Source organism: Calidris pugnax, unplaced genomic scaffold (genome assembly GCF_001431845.1).
Source record: "Calidris pugnax isolate Ruff unplaced genomic scaffold, ASM143184v1 scaffold76, whole genome shotgun sequence".
In the NCBI taxonomy this organism is placed as follows: Eukaryota; Metazoa; Chordata; class Aves; order Charadriiformes; family Scolopacidae; genus Calidris; species Calidris pugnax.
The window spans coordinates 327,253-353,880 of record NW_015090827.1 but is presented as its reverse complement, the minus strand read 5'-3'; the positions used below and the strand labels follow the sequence as shown (position 1 = coordinate 353,880).

The following is a 26,628-nucleotide window of genomic DNA, read 5'->3' as shown; positions in this document are numbered from 1 at the left end:
TCCCCTCCCCTCCCCATCTCTTCTCTCTCCCTTCCTCATCTCTTCTCTCTCCCTTCCTCATCTCTTCTCTCCCTACTCTGCTCAGTCCTGGTTGCCATGCACTATTCCAAACTGCAGGTGATGAAACAAGATTAGACAAATTCTTTCTTTTCCTAAGGAATTTTTAACATTACATTGACTTCATTTTAAGTAGTGTTACCTTTCAGAGCAGTGAACCATTTTTAAGCATATTCATTTAAGAAATTACATTTCTTCTTTTCAGCCTCTGTGGAGATTCGTGGCAGTGTTTCTAGCAAGCGAGAGGGAGGTGTGCTGGAGAGAGAGAGTCTCTCTGCAAAGCCAGGCTTCCATCAATAAGCAGCCCTGGATCCTTAGCCACCTGTAACTCTGTCCTCTCCAGCTAGTCTGGGGCGCATGTGTCAGGCATAGTCATACAGCCAGGGAGAAATTGTCTACAAAGTTTGAAGAAAATTGTGCGAGTCATTTTAGAGTGGCAGAGGTGAAGAAGCAGCCATGCAGTAGCAACTCCATAGTGAAGCTGGAAAGATTCCGCTTTAAATCCTCCTTTGAAGCAATAGATTTTTTGTGAATTTGGGAGACCACGAAGCAACTGAAGAGCTTTATTCTACATACAGCACTATATATTTTATAGCTATATTCCCTCATTTTTACTCAAAAAGAAAGGACCAAAAAAAAAAGAAAAATAGTCAAAAATATTCCCCAAAGATAACGTGACATCCCCGTTAGTGAGAACTGAACAAAATAACTTAGTTTAAGAACCATGTTAGGAAACTTAAAAAAAAAAAATTTGCAAATAATCCTTCATGAGGCTGAAATGCTTTAAGCAATGAAATGAGCCAGTGTCTAGTGCAAATATAATGAACGAAATCAGCACCAAAAACAGTACAGTAGAAACCACAATTACAAAAGCAAAAGATTTGGAAGAAAAATTTTATTTGGATTCAAAGGTACTTTGTGTGAACTTAAGCATCCTGCTAATTGCTTTTGTGGCATGATTTCTATGAAAGCTAATATTTTAAAAGGTTTTATAGGCCTCTTCAAAGTCCCCTCAGAACTAATTAGAGTGGGATTAATCTCATCCAGCTTTCGATGTCTGAAAGGAAGATGTCTACACGCAGGCCAGTGGGTTAGATTCTCCTCATACACAGTTGCAGTGTGTGTTGGTGTGACCTGAGGATAAAGTAAGGGCAGCGTGGGGTGGATGAGGAGTGGGCTGCACCCCCTGGCCCCACCGCCCTCCTGAGCCCCCTCAGAACCAGCGGAGGTGAAGGAAGCACAGCAAAATGCCTTCTCTCTGGAGGGAGAGCTGGGACCACAGCGTGACTCACTGGCTGGCGGGTTAAAGAATGCCAGGAAACATTCGTGGGTACCGGAGCCCAATTGTCTCTGCTGTTAAATTATTAAAATGGTTCCTGGCATGGTTTTGAGATCTGCCAACCAGCTCCTCCCCAGACAGTTCCTAGGCACAGTTGGGCATGGACCAAAGGCCATTCCCAATGAGCAGTTTGCATGCGGTCACCTTGTTTGGGAGGCTGAGAAGTTGATGATAAGGACACAGCCCGCTCTGTGCTCTTGGTCTCAGTGCCAGAGGAACGTTTCCTGTCCCGTTTAATTTCCTCGCACAGACATAGCTGCTGTGTTACAGTCTGGTCACCGCTTTGTTCCTGGAGCTGTGCAACCGGGCACTGGTCTGTACTTAAAGTCTGTGGCAAACCCACATGTAGCCCTTTGTGTCTCTGTTACCCACTAAACCTCTGTTTGTCCTTTTTGAACTGTATGCTATTCAGACAGCAGCTATATTTGGAAAGGGCTGTGCAGATCCATTTAAATTAAGCAGTTATGCAAAAGTGAAAATCTGCTCTGTAAAGTAAATGGAAATTAAATGAGATTGACGCAGTGCATAGATCTTGTGTTCACATTGCTAGTGAGCAGGTACTTACCACTTATTTGATTTTTCATCAGAAACAGGTACCATGAAGAGCAGTATTGAAACTCCTGGGGCTAGATTGTCTCAGATGGCAACATCTGTCAGGTGTAATAAGGCAGAAAGCTTTATTTCAAAAGAACATTGTCTTTCTTCTTCTGATTCTAAATGCAGCTCTCCCCTTGCTTCTTACTGAGCACGTTTCCTTCTTCAGGGAGTCAGACACAGCCTTGGTAGGCTTGCAGATTTTCTTTTCCTTTCTGATGCCACTCAGATACACATTTATTTTCTCCTGAAGTGCTGCCTAAATCTATTGACATTTGAACTGTCAGAAGCAGTGATCTGCAGCTACTGATACCATCTTTATCTGATATCATCCCATCTGATCTGGGCAGTGGAAACATAAAATGTGCTCTGGAGAAGGAGCATTGTTACTCCTTTAGGTGCGTACTCCTTCCAGTGTATGAATTATTCTAGATGGTTTTGTATGTAACTTAATCTATTAAATACAGATGTCATAGGGTGTCCTCAGGACAGGCAGAGTGGGCTCAGAAGCTAAAGGGAAAAAAGGAGTGCCCTGGTACATTTGGAGGCACTTGGAAGAGGAGGGGACAGGGTGTGAAACCCAGGAGAGTTTGGGGGTGGAAGGGAGCAGATGGGGGACGTGAGGGGAGGCAGAGCACACAGAATCACAGAATCACCATCGTTGGGAGGGGTCTCTGAGATCATCAGCAGTCCGTGCAGCAGGGGGTCAGGCACATTTGGTGATGGTGTTGGGGGGCTGTTGGCGTGTGGCAGAAAGGCAGGGGCAGGGGAGAGGAGACAGAAGGTCGGGTCCAGCGGGCCAGTGTGAGAGAGGAGCTAGAGAGGCTGGGCAGGGTGAGGGGAAGCAAGAAGGAGGCAAAGGAGGGAAGTTTATTTGACAGGAGGAGTCAAATGAAACACGGCCAGTAAAGCCTACAAGCTCCAAAGGATTTAGGAGTCTTGTGCTGAATTTAGGATCTCTGTCAGCACATGAGCGCAAACCCCTTCTCCTGCAGCACAGTCACCATGTGCCACACTACATGTGTGGCAAATTTTTAGGACAGGCAAAGTTTAAGTGAAATGTACTGGTGCAGGTGCTTGCTTTTTCCATCCTAAAGATGGGACTTTATGAAGCAGCTCTTGTTCAAGTGCTCTTTCTCTCAGGGAGAGCCTGTCTCACTGCTGTGTGGCTTACCTAAGCAAAGCATTTTTGCATTCTAAGTCAGAACCCCGCTAAAGAGGAAGCGATGATCTAGTTGTTTGGCCTCACCATATCCTGTGTTCAGAATAATTTTCATTTCTACTTATCTGCAAATGTGAATGGAATGTCCACAAATATTTTCTTGGTTTCTATGGTAAGAGAAAGAGAGTGTGAAACTCTGTGTCAAAACCACTGCATCATCTGCATCATCCTGTGCTTTTCAGGAGACGACCCTGACTGCTGGAGGAGTCATCTGTGGCATTACTTGTGTGCAAACTGACATTTAGTACATTTTGATCCCTTTCAGACTCACATTTTGAAACACGACCTTGCATATTACAAAGCACAAGGTTACTTGGTCACTTTTGTAATTACACAGTAATGACAGTGTATATCAAAAGAGCTCAACAGATTACTTCCTCTCTGACTATAAAGCAATCCGGCATTTGCTGGAACTTAGCTGTAAGACTTTGGAAATAACGTGCTTTAAATGTTTAAGTTTCCAGATTACTCAGAAGTAGAATCTCCCTGTCCCCGTGTACGGGTGCATGGAGCGTAGCAGGGTGCAGATGCCTGTGGAGCTGTGCCAGGATGTGGTGACGTGGGACAGCAGCTGAGGTGTCACACGCTTCCACAGCCTTCGCTCCAGCACCCGGCACCGGCCAGAGCTGCCACGCTCCCCTCGGGAAGGGGGCAGCTGTCCTGTGCCCCCTGTCCCTGGAAAAGGGACATCAGTTTGGGGCATACATTGCCAGAAGCGTTCAGGCTGTCTCCCAGCCGTGCATCCACCAGTCCTTGGCCTGTGGGAGTGCAGGGCCATGGTGTGGTGGGGCTGATGGGACTGGGGACAATGAGGCACTGTTCCCCCGGTGGGAGAAGAGCTGTGTGGATCCCAGAGCAGGAGTTGTAAGGTTTGGGGGGATTCCCTCAGATCAGAGACCACCCAGCCACTGACAAACAACAATGCATTGGAATTGGTATATCTAATTTCTCAAAGCAATGTTTCTTCAATAAGCTCTTCCACAAATGTCCTGGGAGAATAAAAGTGCAGGTCAGTTTGAGAAGTATATCTGCATCAGGAAAAAAGTGTCTGTTTTAGGAGATATTCCATCCGATTGAGACAGGGCAGCTCCAGTAAAAATCCCGGACCTTTGTCTTCTTTCCCTGGAGCCAATCTCTGAAGAAAGTTCTCTGGTTTTTATAGAGAGATATATTTTGGAAATACCGCCGTAAGGTAGCAAATCAGGAACAAGACAGATGTAGTTAAATAATGCCCAGCTTCCACATAGGAATGTGTTTCTGGGGGCAGGTATCTGGAAGTCTAGCTTGCCAGTGCAGTACTTTGCACTGTGTTATTGAACTGTTTCAAAGACAAATTTTATGAATAGAGATCAAAGTGTTTAAGAGGACTGTTAGCAAATATGACCACTTGTGCAAATATCCGTGAACTTCCTTTCAATAGCCATTCAGTAGTTCCAAAGGCTGTCAGGGCATGTAATGATTGTAATAAATGTTGTATTTGCTTTTGTTTCAGCTGGCTTTGACCAGCAAATTCGGCCGATTACTTCCATTGTTGTTTTTGCTTAGAAGACAATTATATTGTTATCATTAAAAAACCCACTCTTCTTACACATTTCTTTGTACAGGTCTTGAAATTCAGAACTCACTATCCTAGTTAATATAATTTAAAAAGAAGTATTTTCATTCTTATCTTTGCACTCGTTTCTTTTCAGTGTTTTGCTTTGTTCCATGCTCTCCTGAATGCTGCATCTCCCACCTTTGTGTTTGTTGGAGAAACAAACCAATAATTGTTGAGACCCTCCCTGTCCCCAGATTAATAGTCAGAGGTTTAAATTATAGCACACACTGAGACAATATTGGTGTGTAGCTGATGATGGTGTGTTGTTACGGCTGGATTATAACTGCATTCAGGAGTGGGACACTCATGTGGCTCTGAGATGATATTCTACCAATGCAATAGCTCGCATGGGGCTCTGGAGAAGCTCCTTGTGTTTTTCTGTAAATATACTGAAGATATAGTCAGCCTCATCTGTATTTAGTCTACTTGTGGGAAACAAAAGGATAAATATAAACTGTCCCATCTCTGTTGTGGGTCTGATGTGCTGGACTCATCGAAGTACACCGATGGAGCAGTGCCAGTAAAATTCCCACTGGGTCCCTACAACATGTTGTGACATGACCACCAGGACAAGAACAGCCTAAAAGCAGATGCTTTATGGGACACGTCCCTGGGAAAGAGTGCATCATTTAGAAATAAATTGTGAGAGAAGTTAATGCTGGTCCAACCAACATGAGCAGAGACGGTCACACAGCTCTAAAGGCCAGGATTCTGACGGGCATCCCTGTGCTGTGCTGCTTCAGTGAAAATCAACAGTTGATGGTACCTCTGTGTGCGAGGAAACCACAGGGGACAGCCTTTGGGGAGGGACGGCTTTGGGAAGGGTTTGACTTAATCTGTATCCAACTGAAAAAAAAATAAGTTATAATTTCTTCAGTTCAACATGAAGAGAGAACTTTGAGACAGCTCAGACATTCACCCAGGTTGGCCCATACACTTGAGCTAACCCCATTTCTTTCACAGAAAATAATACATAAGCTCTTAAGGACTCAGGACAGAGGGGCTGGTTTGTCCTATGGGTAAAACGGACAGTATTCCCTCACTTATTCCTTTCCATTTTGGCTCTGGTGACTACACTGGAGGGGTCCACACAAGCTGTTTAAGAAAAGCAGGCCTTGTTGAATAGAGTAATGTTTGCTCTATGGAGAGTTGACATGTCCCCTGAAGAGGTTTGGGGTCTGGAATTGCAAAAGCAGTTGTTGTGGTGTTGTGCTATGACTACTGTGGTACCACACCGATGCTCTACGCTGACACTGTGTTTCTGTTGTACCCTGGACCGCACTGTTCCTTCCTCATCACCACTGCAGCTCTCCACACCAACACCTTCCACCAAGGACCCTCTTCTATGCACTGGCCAAACCAGTTTGCCCTAATCTGTGAGATTTTACAGTTTGGATTATATTAAATGGGAGCTGTATAGGCAACACTTAGGAGGTTGTAACTGTGTCAGTAACAGTGCTGTCTCTTATGTTCCCTTTTGTTTTACAGGTTGTTACTCTGTGGTATAGAGCTCCTGAAGTTCTGCTTCAGTCCAGCTATGCAACACCAGTCGATCTTTGGAGCGTGGGCTGCATATTTGCAGAAATGTTCCGTCGAAAGTAAGAAATACAGTTTTATTTTCTTCATGTTTTTCATTTGAAATTTGAAAAAATGTGCAGTAATGTCTGGTACAATACACTGGGTCACATTTACATTGGAAAGGCCTGATAGGATGATTTATCTGCAGCATAAAATGTAAAAACCATTGCAAATTGGTACTTGTTGCCATCTTGCAGTATTTCTTTTCTGATGGGAGTGTGCCTCAGCTCCCGGTACAGCCTGTACGAGCGTCGTTGTATTGGTGCTACACCTGAGCCCGAGCGCAGGTGGGAGTGGGCTGGAGAAGCTGCTGACCAGTTGGGTGAGGCTGCACTCCTGAGAGGGTTGTCCGTGGGATGCAGGGCACAGTGCTCAGCAGGTGACACTCACCAGGAGTTTGTGTGTTGGAGCATCGGTGTTTGCTGTAGCCCCTCTTGGCAGATTTGAGATCTCAGGAGTCAATGCAGAGTTGATTTCTAGAGGCAGGAAACAGAGGTAGGATTTTTTACGGAATAAGCTATTTAGCCTGAGTGTAGGGTAACAGAAATAGTTAAATGTAGTCCAAAAAAAAACAGATACAGGACTTTTTTTCACTGTTCGATTATATTGGCTATCAGAACTGTTTTGCTACAAAATGTTACAGCTGGATGCAGGTGAGTTGTGAATTCAAGGGGAACATTATGTACTGGTCTTTCTCCATGGAAGGACACTAATATGGAGGTTGTACCATGTAGAGTATGGAGAGGAACAAACCCCCAAGAACCTTAAGAAGGTAAATCTGTCTCAATATTAACCAAATCACATGCATTTTGGTTGAGTTTACTGCAAAAAGTGCATGTTCTCATCACCTGGGTGATCTCCATGTAGAAACTGGATAGTGTTTTGTGACATTACTGTGAAATCAAAGAATATCCATGAAGAAAATGTGAAAGAAAATGGTACACTGAGTGGCCAAATCCCCCCCAAATTAATATAATTTCCAAAGAGAAGCGATATTGCAGGGGCCTTGAGGAACAACTATTTCATTTATACAATGTGAAGTTCAAAATACTAACTGAAGTCTTGCAAAATAACTCTGGGATTCTACTACTTATTAATGTTAGTATATGGAAAAATCATTTTTCTTGGGCTTCTTGCCTGGTCAAATGCCCTGGGTAGAATTATTATACTCCACCCTCTCTGCCTCTGACTCAGAAATGAGGTCAGAAAACGAGAGAAAAAAAAGAATGTGGATTTTAGGAGTATCGATTAAACCCTCCATTACAAACTTTGAAAGATTTAGTCTTATCCCATGTACTGCCAGGTTCACAATAGCATTAAGCCATCGATATTTTTTCTGATTTAAATAGCAGAGTCAACAACTTCATTTTAGCATTTGCAGTAAAAGTGACACAAGAAAAACAACTGAACACACAACTTTATTACATGCTCAGAACTCTCATTTTTCTCATTTAATTTGCAGTATTCTGACAGATGAGAAATATTGGCATATACAAACACCACCAATTTAATTTTATTTTTCCTTTTATGATGTATGAGCCTCACCAACTCTCCAAATCCAACATAGTAAATTAAATTAGGGACAGTTAAATTCTCTACTTGTTTACAAATGCAAATATTACATTAATATTACAAAATCAGATATTTTTGTTTTTACATTGAATTGAGATCTGACTGGAAGCAGAGTTTGATAAAACCAGGACTTCTATTATTCTTGCCAAACGCAGGGTCAGTCTGACATTCTCAGTCCTAAATTTGGGAGGCTGTCAAAAACTGCAGAGGTGAGGAATGTTCCAAGTCTGTATGTCCTGTGTCGTTCCACTGGAAGCGCTATGGCTTTCGCATCCTCCAGTCCATGGTTTGGAAGCTCAAGGTACAGCCCCATCGCCATAAAGGCACAGTGAGCAGCTCCGAGTGCTGGCTCCAGGGACTGCTCTATCGGGCAGTGTTGCAATACTCCCGGTATGATAGATGTCATCTTTCTGATTCTCCTCACAGATTGCAAAAGAAAACCCATGTTACCGTGACCTTGCTAGCAATAAACTGTAAAATTTTGCAAACTCCATGGATTATTTCCAAAAGATTGAATAAATGCAACAGCTATTTCTGCTGGAAAATGGTAGTGCCCTGGGGTAATCGCCCATCTGAGTTTCCGCTGGTGTCGATGGGATAAGCGTACAAGAGTGCAGCTAAAGCTTAGGAGTAGATATTGGTTTGACATTAAGACAATCTTTTCCTTTCACTGTCTTAATGGGTACTTGTTGCCTTCTTTCCCTACTCTCTTTTCCTTTCTATTTGAAAGATTTTAAAGTTCTGTTATTTTTAAGAAATGTACTGAGACTCCTCTGAGCTTTTTTGTATCTTGGAGATTTCACCGGAATGGGTTTGAAATAAAACACTACACAGCATCACAAAACATATCAGAATCCTGATTATACCAAGATGTTTGAGAGTTTGAGTTTGGTAGAATATTGTTTTGGAAGCTGTTACACAGTCAGGGTGCTGTAGGTTTGGACAAGTACAGGAGTGAGGTTAGTGCTGTAGGGATGGTCAGTCCCTGTTACAGACTGCTGTGTCTCTAAGCGAAGGGCATTGCCTTTAATCCAAAACAGTTTAAGGCAAATACAAACAAAGTATTTGTTTAAGAAATAGGTCCGAAATACACAAAAGTGTATAAAGGAATTAATAAACACAAAAAATAAAATAAATATACCTCTGTCTAGATACACCTAGATTAAATTTGAACCTTTTTGTCATCTTGGCTGATTCAGCTAAAGAAATGACACTTCTCAGCTGAGGACTATGGTCCTCCTGCAGTCTGAGCTTTGTATAAAGTCATGGCTATATTTAAAACATGCACATTTTAATTAGCATGCAGATTTGTAGGCTTCTTCATAGGTGAATGCACAAAGGTTGTATCCTGAAACCCCTGGCACAGGTTACCAAGTATCTTACTCTACTGACAGGTCAGCCATCAATTGCTGAGTAGTCAGGTGTATGTGTTACCTACACAGAAGCTGTTCTAATTTGTGTATCTTTTCCTGTCCAGGTGCACTGCTGCTGAGAGCACCTCCTGAAAAATTCCTTAGATGGTAGTTTCAGTTTTTAAATTTCCTGCCTAGTGAAGTAGGTTGCAGTGAGTTCTAGACATATTGGGATGGACTGGCTTTATCTAATGAAAGTGTAAATGTGTTTGTCACAGTGACCGTTCTCTTTGTGATTAGAAGCTATGGTGCACTGATAATAATAACCAGTAAGGAAAACTGTAAGGTATGCTGTGGCATGCTGCTCTATCGCAGAATCCTTCAGAGATACAGCTGGCAGGAGTGATGGGGGCCCAGTGGCATGGGGGCATCCTGTAGCACAGCAAGGACGTTAGCACTTTTTTTTACATTTAGGTGAAAATAAGGATTACTTATAAAAAAGGTTTCACTCTGAGGCTGAGCATTTTCCTGGCAAGAAGGAAAGGGCCTTCTGCCTCCTACTCTGTGAACAACTCGTTAAAGAGAAAGGCGTCCATGGGAGTAGCATCCACTTCTCTCTGGATACATGAAACTCTTCCAGCTGGCTCCAGGGCTGTGGGTGGCTCTAAAGCAGGAAGCCGTGGCCAGTGTTTTAGGGGCAGAGAGGAATGTCTCTCTTCTTGCTTGGATTAGCTAATACTTAATCAAGGTGAATTAGTGTGAGAGGGGACGGCTAGAATCTGAATCTGGGTGAAATGATCTATAAAAGAAAGCAGGGATCACCAGTCTTGTACTCTCTTCTGAGTAGGCAGCCTTGAGAAAAATTGTGGAAATGGTTCAATGCTTAGTTCTTAGTGCATCTATACATGCCCAGTCTTCAAAATCACACTCCTGTATGATTTCAGTCCTGCGCAGAATAGGGTGTATGTGGGACTAACGAGTCAGTACCTACATAATAATTCCAGCTGGGCAAGTATAACTGTAATCTTGCTCAAGCAACTGAGTTTGTCTTTCTTCATAGTATAGAGCTAAAAGTCATCAGAAGAGACCATCAGTTTTTGTAGCCTATGTTATATTCATAGTCCAGTCAAGCTGACAAGGTTGTTACCTGTCTGCAAAAATATCACACACAAAAAGGTATACAAAAAAAAGGTAGTTTCAAAGGAAATCAGGCCATGAGTGTGTGAGCTACTGTTTGCATGTCCTTATCCAGAGAAGGAGGTACATACTCCCATTTATTACCAGTGGGCAGCTATGTGATAACTTGTAACAGAGCCTGCAGGTTCTCCTGTGCTTTGAATAGACAGTCAGCTTTTGCCTTGGGAGAGATCTGCAGTCCAGTTCATCCTTGAGTCTCTGCTTCTGACTCACATCAGCTTCATCACACGCTCATTTGGTCCGAATTAGCTGTTCTATAGGTGCTAATCTCTCACAGATGTAGTCTGTTAAGGTTGCACTTTGAAAAAATTAGATATACATCTGGCAACGTAAGTTCAACAGCAGAATCACAGGTTCTCAACTGCCTGAGCATGTTCTTCATCTGGAGAATGAAGCAGAAATGACAGTGGGCTTTGGGGACAATGGTTCATGGAAATTCTGCTATTGCAGAGAATTGCTTGGAAATCTGAAGTACTGTGTCCTCTGCTCCAGACATACCCTGGGTTAGTCATTCCTCATGATGAGTTGCTTTGCTGGTGAATGGTCTTGAGGAACAGACAATGAACCCATAACTTTGCAAGTGCATACCCTGGGGGAGGATGTACTGTACTGGGCACTGGTGAGGCCTCACCTTGAGTACTGTGTTCAGTTTTGGGCCGTTCACTACAGGAAGGACATTGAAGTGCTGGAGCGTGTCCAGAGGAGAGCCACCAAGGTGGTGAGGGGTCTAGAGAACAAGTCATACAAGGAGAGGCTGAGGGAACTGGGCATGCTTAGTTTGGAGAAGAGGAGGCTGAGGGGAGACCTCATTGCCCTCTACAGCTCCCTGAAAGGAGGTTGTAGAGAGGTGGAGGTTGGCCTCTTCTCCCAAGAGAATAATGACAGGACCAGAGGAAATGGTCTGAAATTGTGGCGGGGGAGGTTTAGATTAGATATCAGGAAGAATTACTTTATTGAGAGAGTGGTCAGGCACTGGAACGGCCTGCCCAGGGAGGTGGTGGAGTCACCATCCCTGGAGGTACTTAAGAAACGTGTAGACATGGCTCTTCAGGGCATGCTCTAGTGCCCAAGATTATTGGTTTGTGGGTGGGTGTGATGTGGTGGGGTGTTGTGTTTTTTGTTTTGTTGTTGGCGTGGGGTTGTTTTTTTGTTTGTTTGTTTGTTTGTTTGTTTTTTTAAGGTTGGACTTGATGATCTCAGAGGTCCCTTCCAGCCATGGTGATTCTGTGTGTGATTCTCTGTATATGTACAGAGTGACCCTCACCTCAAATTAAGTAACAGTGTGTCATCACTTAAACATGTTTTCTACTGATACTGTTCAATTATCCAAAGCACTGGCGGAAGCAGAAACATTTGTTTAAAGCCTGTAATCAACAGTAAGGAATCACCTACTAGAGCATTAGCAGCAAAATACATGCAACTTAATATGGAACTTGTTTTTCTAAGTCCAGTACATATTCCTGCCATAGCCTGGGTGCATCAGAGCAGGCACGGGTGTGATGGGAGGTACTTTGGTTTGGGCAGGACCAGGAGAGAGACTACATGCTCATATAACACACCATAAACAAAACCCTGGCTCAAACTGAAATCAATAGATAAGCTTAGTGTGTTTTCTGTAGGGTAGGAAACCATGGGAAAATCACCATGATTTCTGTATGGAAAGATTATATTCCTTGTCTTTTGAAAACTGCCATGTAAGGAGTTGTGAGACATACTTCTATGACATGGCTTTGTCACATTTCACAGGCATTTTATTTCTTTGTCAGTTATTTTCCTGTGCTTCAGCATACCTGATCATTTAGTCCCCAGTGTTGTAAGTGGGCACTGTAGCTATGCAGCCGTAGGAATATTTTGCTTTTCCTACTAGATCCTATATTTCTTTGTATGGTAAAGTTTCTACCTTTTTTCAGCTCTTAGCTTAACCCTCCCTTTTTGTGCTTTGTTCTCTAATTTTCAACACATTTCTGAAATGTCTTTCAAAAGCAGAGAGAGAAGAAAGCTGTAATATATTTTGAAGGTTTCTGTATGTTGGAAAGACAACAGAAATAGAGGGAGCAGAAGGGGAATTCATGAAAGAAAAAATAATGTGCAAATGGATATTGAGAGGGAAGGTATGATAAAACCAAGAGAGCGGAGACATCTAGGCAAAAAGCAACTGAGTAAATACAGCCATGAATGTTGCTTGTAAGTTGAGTTTTCCCTATAAGCTGGCAAACATCTTAAATGTGGTTTGAGAGCGAGCTGTTCTCTTTATCATGCAGCAATTTTAAACACAGACTTTGCAATCATATTATCTGGTGTTTTCCAGTGAACCTTAAACCAACATATCTAGTGGAGCAAGAGCTCAAAAGTGTAATCATTCACTTGTCTGCTTGCTCACAGTTAGATTTTGGTAACAGGAAAATTAAAACAACAACATTTTTTTTTCCTTTCTGTTTTGTCTTTGTTTTAACAAGCAAAGGTGGATGTTGCAGCTTAGAACTGTAAAAGCTACACAGCTTGATTTGCAACCTTTGAACCAAGGTACTGTACAGTTCTGGCCTGAGTTTGTTTATGCCATTTTTGGAAATTATCTTGTTTTCTTACAAGAATGATTTAAGTTGCAAGTGCCATAAAAGTTCACCACAGTCCAGACCAACTGTACTGGGAGAAGGTTCATTCCTTGGAAAGATCTTGTCAGCATTCAAAATTCTGTGCTTTGCACTTTTCCTCCTTTATTCTTCTGCCATTCATGTGCATATGGGTGTGTGGGAGGCTGATGGTTTTTCCAAACCAGACCTAATAAAATAAGATTTTTTCTTCCTCCCCAGATAGGTGGCCAGCCTATTACAAAGATTTTTTTCAAGCATTTTTTAGGTTGAATGGACCCAAGCCACAATTTAGCTTAGTGACCTTAGTGATCTGATGGAACAACAATGACATTTTTCTTCAAACTTAACTAACAAAGGAAGGCAGAAGGCTGCACTTGTTCATGTTATTCCATTTTTGGGTAAGCAGGATTGTTTCCTGTTTAATCTGACCTCAGAAGCAGGACTCCATTGGCTTGGGACAGAGGACAAACACACATTAATGGAGAGAAGGGCCAACAGTCAGAATAACACCACTAATTATTTAGTATGAAATAGATGTGACTTTCCAAGATAGCATCATCCCATTAAAAGTAAAATACTGTGTTGTTTTTCAGCTCACATATTCCCTCAAGCCTTTTCTAGCTGATACCTTTCTAAGTGTCTACAGTTGGGCTGATTGATAGCCGTTAGTCAAATCCAGTAACTGTATGGGTCTGTGGTTGGAGATGAGTGTTAAGTGAGTGCCAGGCCATTCACTTGTGGTTTTCCTTCCAGTTTCCAGCTGCGCCAGAGTTTCAGTCAGAGGAATAGATCTGTTGGTAAGGGAAACCGTTGATAAACCATAGAAACCAAAAACTGTCACTACCTACGACAAAAAAACAGAAGGGAACCTTCAGGCGGGGTTGAGGAGACCCACAGAAGCGGTGTTAGCTGACCAAGCTTAATTTGACTGTTAAGTTCAGGTGTAGGGTCACGTCAGGCCAGGCAGTGGCCAGGGACCGGGGCCGTGTGGCTCCAGGCTGGCAGCGGTGGCCGCACACAGGTCAAGCCCAGTGGGAGCTCAGGAGAGAGCTGCCCTCCTGGAAAGCTTCCCTTAGCTTCTTCATGTGCAGGTGGCACAGCACTGGTCTGAAATCCCCCTGCGCACGTCATCCTAAAAAAATATATATTCCTTAGAGGGGATATTCCAATCCGTGACAGTCTGAATTAGCCTCGCCAGAGGTCAGAGGAAAAGACTTGTGGCCAGGAGAAAGACCACTACTTCCAGTCAAGATGTAGATACTTGCAAGTCTTTGCTATTAACACCGTAGCATTTGTAATGGGTATCTGTAAATGTGACTGGCAGAGAAGCACCTGGCTCCCTGGTGCTGTGCTGGGCACAGCACTGACCCATGCATATGAAAGTGCACCACCTCTGTGTCTGCTGGAAGCTCTCAGAGTTCACTCCTGCCATAAGCCAGAGCAGCCTGAGGGCTGGTTTGATGGTTTCCCCGACTGCAGGTGGCTCTCAGCGGTCACTCCACTGGCCGGAGAGCTGGGGAGAGGCAGCGCAGTGTTACCCGGAGAGGCATGGCCAGCTGTACGCTGCCCAAAGGCTTTCCTTTTCAAAGGGTCTCCTGGCTCTTTCCCACAGCTTCTCTCCTTGGAACTTGGCTGAGGGAGGCTTTACTTTTTGCCTAGAGTTTGGCCAGGGGAAGCTCTGTGTACTTTTGTTTGACTCGTAATAGAACTAAACATTGTTTTATTTACTTTTCTCTTTCATAAGAAAATGGCTACAAAAAGGTATTTAAACTCCAAGTGGGTGTATGGGATCCTTTCCTGGACACTGCTGCACTCCGGGAGCAGGGGGAGAAAGGCTGGATTTTAGCTGCAGCTCATGTCACTGAGCTCCCAAGAGTGGTTTTTTTTCCAAATTGAGTGTCTAGTCACAAATTTTAATCTGGGCAGCTTTAGTGAGTTTTCTGTATTTGATTGTCCAGAAAAGAAATCAAATAATTAGCTCCCATTAAAAAAATTAGCTCCCATACTGGTCATAAAACCAGTATGTAGTAGTTCAGGAGTGTATAGAACAAATCAGTCTCACATTTGTGTCTTGTCTTTTCAACAGCTTTGCCCTAGCACTTCTCCATATGTAGCTGATCAGCAAAGCTGTTAGATGTTCTTTACATCTTAAAAAAAATATATAAATCTGCATGAGAGAGGTAGAAAGTGCACCTAAAGGCACAAGACAACAGCAGGGATTTAAAAACAGTGAAGGGCAGCAGAGCAAAACACAATAGCTTTCCGAACCGTTGTACTACATTCTACCCAGTAAATAATTGGCTGGAGAGGAGAGCTCAAAATGTCAGAGAAAGTGAGAGGAAGTTTGGTATTTAGATTTCTGGAAAAGCATTTCTCCAAAAGAATGGCAGTGCCCAGAGGCAGCTCCCCAGTGCCTCTGTGGAAACGCTCGGCTGTGCTGCAGGGCTCAGACCCCCGGCTGGTCCGGGCTCTGTGCTTCAGACCCAGCTGCAGGTGGCAAAGACCTAGACAGAGTCCTAACTCGGGGAGGAAGGGAAGTGGCCCCGGCCCCCCCGCTGACTGCCACGGGGCAGCACACCCGCTCCCCACTCCAGCTTTGCCGTCAGTCCCCAGGGTCCTGCTGCTGGCCATGTACTGAGAAATCGAGAAGAGGCATGGCAGGATACAGCTCTCACGGGTTCCCGTCACTGCGCCCTTTGAAGCCACAGCTCGCCTTGTGATATGAGTACACGTGTTGTTGCCTTGCTTCTAATTTCTGTTTGCACAATGCCTGTGGCGCTGCCATCACGTTCTCTTGCGTGGTCCGCTTGACCTGCCAACGTGCAAGCCCTGCTGAGGTGAGCAGGTGTGGGACACTGCCACCATGGCACGCTGACTCCGCTGGAGACAGAGCCAGGAGCTGACGAGCTGGGAGCTCTGGGTGTCGACACGTGCCATGCCTGGCTGCCCTCAGGCTGGCTGCACGCTTCATTCTGCAGGCGTTGAGGAAACGGCGGTCTGGCTACGCATGGTCGAACCGTATGACTTCTTCCAGAGACTCAGGCGTGGGGTACTCGGCTTCCCTGTCATGGGGGCACTGAGCACATGCCATCCAGGAGCAGCTCTAAGGCAATCTCTGATGCAGGATTTCTTCTTTTACTTGAGTATCCTCTGTACTCATAGCTTCTCTCCTAACATATCCAGCTTTGTCGGCAATAAGTGCTTTTACACTGCAGACATTTGTCAAATAGGAAATTCATTCAAGGGATTACTTCATTCCCACTCATTTATTCTACTGAGCTGGAATAAATTGGCATGAAGATCCAGTTACTATTGATTTTGACTGAGTTTGAATCAGTTACCTAAAGATAAATGACTCAATCAGCTATATCATCCAGAATTTGACCAACTATAGTGTATTATCAGCTCATTTTTATTAGGTTATGTCCATGAAATAGGTTTCATTATTATGTCAGCACAGCATACACACTGTTCTATGCAGCTGAATAATTTTTTAAGTGCTCTTTCTATCCAAGTAATTGGAGTGCAAGCTTTCGGCATCTAAAGAAGTACATCCAGCAAGAGATTTTTCAGTGATGTTCCTGTCGTAGCTGTTCAGTTAGGCCTGCTTGGCAGCCAGGAGTCACACTCTGTGGCTCTAGGAACGAAGATACTGGGTTACAGCGAGATCTCACACCTCCGTTAGCAGTGTGAGCACACACACAGAGTCAGACTGTGCCCTGTCTAGGTGTCCTGCCTCACACCTCCGTTAGCAGTGTGAGCACACACACACAGTTAGACTGTGCCCTCTCTAGCTGTCCTGCCCTCTGAGGCACGCGAACGGGCTCTCTTCCTTCTCTCCAGCCTCACAATCAGCTTTCCTTTGCTGTAAAGTAGTTACAAAAGGAGAGGTAAATGTTGCTCATCTCCTACATCTTTTAAGAATTTGAGGTGAGGGCACTTTGGTGGAAAGTGAGAGCAGAGTTTAAACAGGGCCCAGACCTTTTGGTAAACTTTCTAAACTGTACAAAAACAAGGCCTAAAATGGCCTATTGTGGAAGGAAACCCTTACTTGGTTATTCACTTATCCAGAAGAGGACTCTTATTCACTGTGAGCACACACAGTCAGACTGTGCCCTGTCTGAGATTTTTTCTCAGAAATGACAGCCAACTCCATCTGGATCTTGGGGGACCCCATGTACTGGACATGAAGGTGGTGAACAACCTGGTGATTTGGGGACTGAGAAGTTCCAGCTGTGGGGTGGCTGGAAGAGCTCGGGGTGCTCAGTGCTTCAGAGACTGAGGAAACACTCGTGCTGTAGAGACAGGTGTATGCTATGCCCATTTAAATAGAGCTGTGCCACAGACAGCACAGAAGCAGGGCTACAGCTCAGTAATGAAAAAGCAGAGAAAACAGCATAAAAGTTGTCCCAAAATTAATTTGGGAAGCTTTGAAACACAGGGATCTACAGCATAAAGTGTGTTAATGCTGCAGTTGCATAGGGGAGGGTGGCATCTGAACCTGGAAGTTCTTTTTTGGTGAGTTGTTTTTTTCTCTTTAATATAAGAAATTAACTTACTCTTTCTTTTGGTCAGGATTCAAGTGGGAATCAGTAGTAGCTGTGCAGGATAAGTAACCAGAGAGCTCTCGAAAGGTGAACTTAGGTTACTGTGCACTCTCATGGGCTAGTAAATGGAAATCTTGCAGCTTCCCCAGCCCAAGTTACAGAGTGTATTGCATGGGAAAAAATATTGCTGAGGGAAAAGTTATATCGAGTTTAACTTGCCTTTGAAACCTGTATCAGTTTTCCTTGCATGGTTGCTACTTAAATGCTTATCTCAAGTTTTTCTGCATGTGTTTACTAATTCACTGTAAGCCAACACAGCTGCTAAAAATTAAAGTATTTTCTTCACACCATCCTTCTGATGCACTTTCATGTCCTTTGACACTCAGACTCAGCAGCTGGAGAAAAAGTTTGAAGTTGAAATTTCACCTCTGCTCACATAAGAGTTTAGTGCTTAGTACTGAAATGTTTTCCCTGCCTTTCTTGTCTGAAGGGCTGTAATCCCCTTTCAGAGGTTTTTTCTGACCAAGAGTGTTCTATTACAGCTGAAGGTGATGAGACATATTAGTTGCAGGGGGGGCGGCAGTTCTGATGTTTCGGGTTTATCTGAAAATTTAGCGAGGCTTTGGTGCAACAGGTGCCGTTCTCACAGAGCAGGGGCAGCAGAAGGGATCACTCCGTGCCAACAGGAGCAGCTCAGTCCCCATGCAGAGAACCCAAGGATTCTTTCTCTTCACTTGCAATGTTTTCCCAGTGCAAAAAAAAATAATCCCTTTTTCTTGGAATTTATTCTGTATTGAGAATTTTATGTTCTAAATTGCGTAGAACATTTTGAATTCTATATTTCCCTTCAAATATGGAAATTTCCATCTATTGGAACTCTCTTGTCAGGAGTCTCAGAGAGCACCCATGAGCAGCCCCCGTTACCTCATTGTCATTCTGTCACTGTGCTGCTGTAGATAACAGAAAAGAGCTTATCTTTTACATTTTTTTAAAATGTTTTTATGGTTGGATGTTTGCTTTTCTGCCTTACTTTTTCGAGCTCTAGAATATTAATTTTTTTAAAGGGTAGTAATTTAGTGAAATAGATGTACCATTTTATGTGTAAATCATGATGATGGAACTAAAACACTGTACTTTCTCATGATTCTGTATTACATATTTAAAATATAAGCTCTTTTATCTATAGGGTATAATTTAGTCTGTGAAGATCCTTGCTTAGCGTTATTGAGAAATAAGCCAAAAACTAGAAAACCTGGGAACACATACTTGGATGTCAATTTACTAAGTATCTTTGGGCAGATTAGATGAAGTAGTGTGTGGACTGTACATGTTCCTTTCACAGTAACTTGCTTCTTCTTTGATATAGGAGAATCGGGGGGAGGTAAGAGGTAGTTTTCCTTCAAGCAATAATTACGGGTGCATAGACTGACAGCTGATAGAAGACTGACACCACCGTTACACATTTGTATTCCAAAAGAAATCAACCTAATGGCACAAAATATTTTAGTTTAAAGCTTTACTGGGAAAGCAATCTGATTGGAAATCTATTCAGTTTGTGGGATATGAATTGGATGTTAATTAGAGTGCCTCAGACTTGAAAAGCGATTATCCCCTTGGTTAAAACTAGCTCCAACATTAGAGGCCCTCTCAGAGTAAAGTCCATTTTCAAAGGGTTTTCAGACCAGTCAATATGGTAAATGTCAACTGATGAGCTTTCTCAGGGTCATCCCACATTGCAAGAAAAGTTGTGGAACTATAAAAAATGTATTCTGTGTCCCTGGAAACTGTGATTTGAACAGCTTTTCACAATGGAATTTCATACAGGGTAAAGGAGTAGATACTTCACATAGAAGATTGCTTTCATGTCATTTGCGTAATTGATAAAGACTAGGAACAGACTTAAACTCCTATTGCTAACCTTGAAGGTAGGTCCTTTGCTGTGAGACAGATGTTTTAAAACCACTTCTTTGAAATGCAGCATTAAAGAGCACCTTCACAGCCTGACCAGGACGGGCATTTTGGAGCGCTGCCTGCTCCATTTTTAAGCAAGGAGTAAATGATGAGCTAAACGAAAGGAATGGTAAAAAGCAGCTCTGGCGTGCTCTGGAAGGAGGATTTAGATCTTTTCAAGAAAAGTCTGGGCAGATTTGTTCACAGGCACAAAGACCTGGAGGTGAGGATTCTCCCGAGCTTGCACAGACACAGATGCTGCCTGCGCCCAGCATCCTCACGCTGCTCTGCACTGTCGTGTGGGCGAGTGGAGAGCAGGGACCCTGTCCGCCCACACAGGACAGCCTTCATCTAATCCTTAGTGCAGTTACCACCTTCACGCTGAGTTGCACAAGAAGAGCGAAGAAGCTTGACAGTCTTGGAGAGGCCAAGTTTAATAGATTCATGAGAGAGAAGAGAATACAGAAAACTAAAGGAGGGACCACAGGAAGGGCATGACCATATTGTGTTTGTCGTACCAGCAGTTCTTACGGGCTGCTATAAAAGTGCAGAAGTCTGCAGTTCAGTTATAGAGTTAAACTTCAAACTTCTGACAGACAAGATAGATGTAATGCAGCTGTGTGCAGCGATGGGTGTTTCACACACAAAGGGTTCGATCCTGTTGCTGGTAGAACTGCAGGTACAAACAAGAAGAATACTGCTTTTTCCACTCTGAGCAGAGACCATAAGTTTTTTTCCTTTCCCATTTTCCAAGGTCAGTTGTGTATGTATTTCCAGAACTTACCTCAAATGTTGGGGCAGTTTTCAAAACGTCACTGCTGTATCATGCTCCCTGAGCTGAGATAACGACTCTAAAGCCCTGGTGAAATAAACCTACAAATCTTCTGCAGAAGCAAATGTCCACAGATAAGAGAACTGTGACGTGCATGCTGAGAGAATAAGTGAAGGACGTTCAACCTATCAAGGCTCTTCCATTTCAAAAAGCAGTGTTAAATGATGAAAGCTGAAGCAGTTCTGCCCAGGAACAGATGAGATCTGCCCACGTTGCCGCATATTCTGGTCAAAGATAGTATCTGCACTTACCTTTTGGGTTTTATATATGTGTGTGTGTGTGTATCCCTCTGTTGAAGCATCTATTTTTTCCTTATAAGAGGTTGTGAAACCAGATCTCACTTGGCTTGATCCTGGGGGCATTGATATCTGTGGTGAAGCTCCCTTTTCTGTCAGGTGGGGTACAAGGCACATCCTCTTCTCCAAGGCCACCTGGGACCTTGTAACACTGTGCTTACCTGAAAGGTGTCAAGCAAATGTTAAACAGCCAGAAAAAGATCTTCCTTCCCAGTCCCTAAGGGAGCTTTGGAGATGCTTATATTTTCTCTCATTTATGGTCTTTCTCTTGCTTTTTGCTGTATTTTTAATTAATAATGGAATCTACACAGTAGGCTGGCCCTGCTTTGGTTGTAAAGCTGTACCCAGTGCTTCTGTACAAAGAAGTAAAAGTAAAAAAATTGGGCTGCTAAAGACTAAAATGAGAAACTCGAGACAGCTGATCTGTTTTCTGTCAGATTTTAGCTGAAAAGTGTTTCTTCGGTCGTAATGTCTATCTGTGTCATCTTTCTTCTTATATGTAGGAGAAGTTTCTTAAAAGTTCTGAGCAATTTGTGATCAAGTATAATAAGCTTTACATGAAGTAACTTCTTCCTATGCTGTGTCTGGCACCCACCCACACGAAGATATTATTAAAGGGAAAGGAGAGGGAGAAGTACAAAAAATGTTATATGTTGAAAATGAGAACTCTGAATTGCACAACAGCCGAGGCAGCCACTTGTGACTGGAAGTGGGTAACAGCGTGCGATGGTGCCAGCTGTGGCCTGTGTTCAGGCAAAAGCCATGCACAATATTCATTCTACCTATCAGAAGGGCCAATGATCTTCATCTTTAAACAGGGATGTATACTTTTTCCTTTTTTCTTGCCTTAGTTTGTCTTTTCATGCCTAAAGTACAGACTTGTCCGGGGGATGTGTTAAAGAGGTGGGAACACAAGTGGGGAATCAGCTCAGAAATAATCCCTCTGAGTAAAGGCTTCCACAGCACAATCCAGATCATGTTCTTTCTAGTCATCTCATAATTCTAGTTTTAAGTCTTATTTGTTTTTAGTTCTAAAAATGAAAATATTTTCTTCATAACAAGTAAGAATCTGGCAAAATTATTTGCCAGCTATTCACATTTTTAATATGAAAAGAAAAAAGAAAAAAAAACATAATTTAAATATATCTCTGAGTCACAGATTATGTAGCTTGGCAGGTTTCCCATGGCACGATGCAGGATTCCTTGGCAAATGTTTCTTGACTTTAGCTTTTTTAGTTTCTTCACCATCACCTTGTTGCTCTTATACACAAAGACATACAAACTCCTAGACTTTACTACAACTTTACCAACTTCTAAAATTCCTTATACCACTTCCATGAGCTGCTGCTGTATTCTCTCCCTTTACATTTTTCTCTCCACCGTGTCAAATTATCATAGACTTTCTCTTCTAACACCTCCCCCATCTTGTCTAACGCCTTCAGATCAGCAGCTGCCTGTTTCAAAATCACTGCTTTTCCTCCCAACACATCTCAGTGCCATTCCTTCAACCAGACTGCCTAAGCCCTATGTGCCCAAACCCACGATGCTCTATTCATTTTAGGGAGTTATTGTATGACTTCCCTGAGTACACGTGGATTGCCAGTATACAGACATTTCACTGAGAGTATTGTATATATTCAAGTTAGTAATCAAGAGATTATCCTTATTAACAAGGAAGGGAAGGGGATTCCCAGCTGCTGGTGTCACCACACTGAGCAAATGGACTAGCAGAACGAATCCAGGTAGTTATTTTGGAAACTATTTCTTACATATCTGGAAAGGTACAGGCAGTTGTATTGGCACCTCTAGAATTGATGAGACAGCTCTCTAGTACCTTTTGGTTAAAAAGATAATTTCTTTACTTTTTTCCCCTCTTCAATACTGTTTCCCTTCACATGACCTTTCTTCCATGTGTCCATTTTACCTGTAGTTTAATAACTCAATGTCAGAAATTGAAAGATATTTTCCAATCCAAGAATGCCATTAATTGGTTCAAAAAGTCAGCCACTATCAGGAAACCTGCAGGAATCTTTTCCTGTGCCTCAATGCATGAGGTTTTATTAGACCATTATTTTCCTTGTGTCTGCACTGCAGTATAGACTAGAGCAGTGCTTATCAATATCTTTAATTCCAATCTTTATGAAAATTCTAGCATTTCTTATGAAAAGTTACAGATCCTCTTTGGTTTGTGAAGCAAAGGCTGAAAGTAAAGGCTAGAGGCTGAAAGTAAAGGCTAGAAGTAATGTGGCCAGTTTACAGTTAAACCTCATTTATCTCCTGGGTGTCATTGCATTGTCATTGTATACAATACTTTTAGAATTGCTTTGGCACCTCCTTGGAGTTGCACCAGGGAAATTTTTTCATGGATACTTGCTTAGGAAATTTTTATATCTCAGTTTTTACCGAGTAGCACAGACACGAAACATAGAGGATTAGAATCATAGAATTTCCCAGGCCGGAAGGGACCTCCAAAGGCCATCTAGTCCGACCTCCCCGCAGTCAGCAGGGACACCCCCAACTAGACCAGGTTGCCCAGGGCCTCGTCGAGCCTCTCCTTGAATATCTCCAGGGATGGGGCCTCAACCACCTCCCTGGGCAACCTGTTCCAGTGCTCCACCACCCTCACAGTAAAGAACCCTCTCCTAATCTCCAATCTAAATCTGTTCCCCTCCAGCTTGAAGCCATTTCCCCTCGTCCTGTCACTACAGGCCTTTCTAAACAGGCTCTCCCCAGCCTTCCTGTAGGCCCCCTCAGGTACTGGAAGGCTGCTATTAGGTCTCCCCGGAGCCTCCTCTTCCCCAGGCTGAACAACTCCAGCTCCTTCAGCCTGTCCTTGTAGCAGAGGTGCTCCATCCCCCTGATCATCCTTGTGGCCCTCCTCTGGACCCTCTCCATCAGGTCCATGTCCTTCTTATATTGAGGGCTCCAGACCTGCACACAATACTCCAGGTGAGGTCTCACCAGAGCAGAGTAAAGTGGCAGAATCCCCTCTCTGGACCTGCTGGCAACGCTTCTTTTGATGCAGCCCAGGATGCGATTGGCCTTCTGGGCTGCAGCTGCCCACTGCCTGCTCATGTCCAGCTTCTCGTCCACCAGAACCCCCAAGTCCCTTTCCTCAGGGCTGCTTTCCAACACCTCACCCCCTAGTTTGTATTGGTGGCGAGGATTGTTCCGGCCCAGGTGCAGAACCTTGCATTTGCTCTTGTTGAACCTCATGAGGTTCACCTGGGCCCACCTCTCCAGCCTGTCCAGGTCCTTTTGGATGACATCCCATCCCTCTGGTGTATCGACAACACCACACAGCTTGGTATCATCCGCAAACTTGCTGATGGTGCCTTTAATCTCCCTGTCTATATCATTGATAAAAATGTTAAACAGCACCGGTCCCAGCACGGACCCTTGAGGAAGAGAGGAAACACAGTGTCTATAAAATAAAGTACTCAAGTACTTTCAGACACCAATGTCTAGTTCAGATATATAGAATATTCAGTGATGGTGAAACTCAGCATGAAACAACAACATGAGCTGAGTATATTCCTTTGGGAAGAAGAGAGCCTACAGTTGATGAATGGTGGAATCCAATTTATTCAGCTACATATAAGCATGAGAGCCTTTTGTCCAGAAGATGAGTGGTGCAAGTCCTTCTAAACTATAAGCAGATGGTATCTTTTTCAGGATTTGTGAGGTTCTACATTGCAACCTTATGTTGTGATCTTATCTAGGTTGGAAGGGACCTCTGGAGATCACCTGGTCCAATTCCCCCTGTTCAAGCACATGCTTATTGACTCAGTAGGAGTTCATTTTAGTGGGACAGAGTAGTAACACGGTGCCTCCAACTCATCTTCGTATCTGTAGGCTAGGGGCATTTTGGTCCTGCATTAGACATGAAAACGGGTTTCCTCCATTCAGTAGGCACCATTCCAGAGGCAGTGGATAACAATCCAAGGCCTGGAGAAGGAGCTGTCGAACAAGATGGACACCTGTAGAATCCCTGTAACATTTCCTTCCTCCCCTCACCCTAAAATATCAAAGCACGAACAACCAACAAAGTAGGAAATTATGGGGACATAACAGCATCTGAGGTTTTTTTAGAAAACAGGGAAATTAAATGTCTTAGGTGCACTGTAATTCTTTTCGTTCCATCTTCTTCCCTACTCGGGTGTGTGTTTTGTCACAGCAATGGTGTTGGAGCACTCAGAGCATGGATTTTGTAGCAAGCGGAGTCAGGGAAAGTTGAGAGCATCAAGGAACCACACAGAAGGCAAGTGATGCCATGGATGGCCTCCACTGGAATATCCCTCTTTCCTGGGACACAAGTACACCAGGAGTTCTTTGAAGCAGAGGACAGACTCACATCTTCTGCCACAGGAGACAAATCCAGCTCCATGCCTTTCCCGAGGGAAAAAGAAGGAATTCTACAAAATCACACTCTCAGAGTTTAACCAGTCTTACAGAGATGATCATCACAGAGAGGAGAACATATCCCCAAGAAAGGACTTCTGGATTCAGCTTGCATAAATAAACCTCAGGGAGTGAGTGGGTGAGTGGGTCAAGTGAAAGATACCAAGAGCAAAGTTGAAATATTACATTTCTGTGGCTGCCGAGCATGCTCCCAGTGCAGTGGCACCGGGAGAGCTGATGGCCCCCTTTAAGAAGAGAATTAAAAAAACAATCGGCTTGAGGTGAAAGTTTGCATGTATACTGGACTTGCAGTGCTGGCGAGTCATTTCTGAAGAGTAACTAGTGCCAAAATGTGAGACGAGATCTTCATACGGCTGCTGGTGAAGTGGATCTTCCCCAGTCATCCGTCCAGTATTCCAACTGAACCTCCAGCCAAAATTCAGGAGGCAAATTTCATTCCATTAGCGGTACCTCGCCGGGAGTTGGCATTCTGCTGTAGTTGTGATGGTGGGATGGATAGAAGGCAGAAAGATGAATTAATAACACCTCATTATGATGAAATATCAAGGTATGTTGGAAGGTCACCTTGTGTTGTATAATTATACATTCAAAAGAATTTAAATTCTTGCTTCAGCCCTTACTGAATCTGAGGCAGGAGCAGCGATGGGAAAAACCTCCCTTAAAAATCCCAAGAATCGTACTTGTTTTGGCATGACACTGCCTAAGGTGATTTGCGAACAAGGCTGACTTTGCCAAGCTTTCACAGTAACGCAAGGTTCAGCATAAACATTAAATCAGCTTTCCATTTGCATGGATAGGATTATTTGATCATGTAGATTTTGTTAGTTTAAAGGGCCCCAGTATTCTAATGCTGGAGCCAAAATGAAGTACTCAAAGTAACAGTATGTTAATAATTTTAAGCAGTCATTCAAAAAAAATATCTAAGGTTGTCATATTGTCTGAGTTTGGAAGACAGGGAGCATGTCTGCTGCCACAAATTCTACTGGTACTGGAGCTACCCATCGCTTTGAAAATCAGGCTGGAACCGTACAGCAGAAGTAGATGCTCCACTCCAAGTGAAGTTAAGCTTTGTTTTGTTGTCGAAGCCAGTATTGCTGGAAAGTTTAAAAAGATACAGAAACATCTAAGTATGGGTTGAAACAGTCTTGTTAAAGAGGCTGCAGTTAGTAAATATTGTGTATGTCTGGAAAGCAGCACAGACCATTATTTATTATTTATTCAGAGTCAAAATAAATAAAGCCCTTTATGGACAAGTAACAGGCTACCGCACTTTACCCCACCGGTTTCAGTCTGATGTCCTTTGGTTTCAAATCAGACTTGATGAAATTGTTCTCTTGATGTCCCTGCACAAAGCAGTTTGCAGTGTGCGGTGACACAGCATGACCTGAATGAGACAAAATCGTGTTTAGTTCATCAAAGACAGTCGTCTTCCAGCTGTTGCTCTGCTCTTGTCTTGGTGGCACAGATTTCTGCAGAGATTCT

The 26,628-nt window shown here is 43.4% G+C and overlaps 1 protein-coding gene across 1 annotated transcript in view; it reads left to right on the top strand.

Annotated features, from left to right (window-relative positions):
- Positions 1–26,628, top strand: part of CDK6 (cyclin-dependent kinase 6) — a 129,991-nt gene that overhangs the window by 84,332 nt on the left and 19,031 nt on the right. Inside the window, exon 5 of the mRNA XM_014940284.1 lies at positions 6,298–6,407. Within this exon, the coding sequence (XP_014795770.1) occupies positions 6,298–6,407 (110 nt within the window). The remainder of the gene's footprint in view (positions 1–6,297; positions 6,408–26,628) is intronic.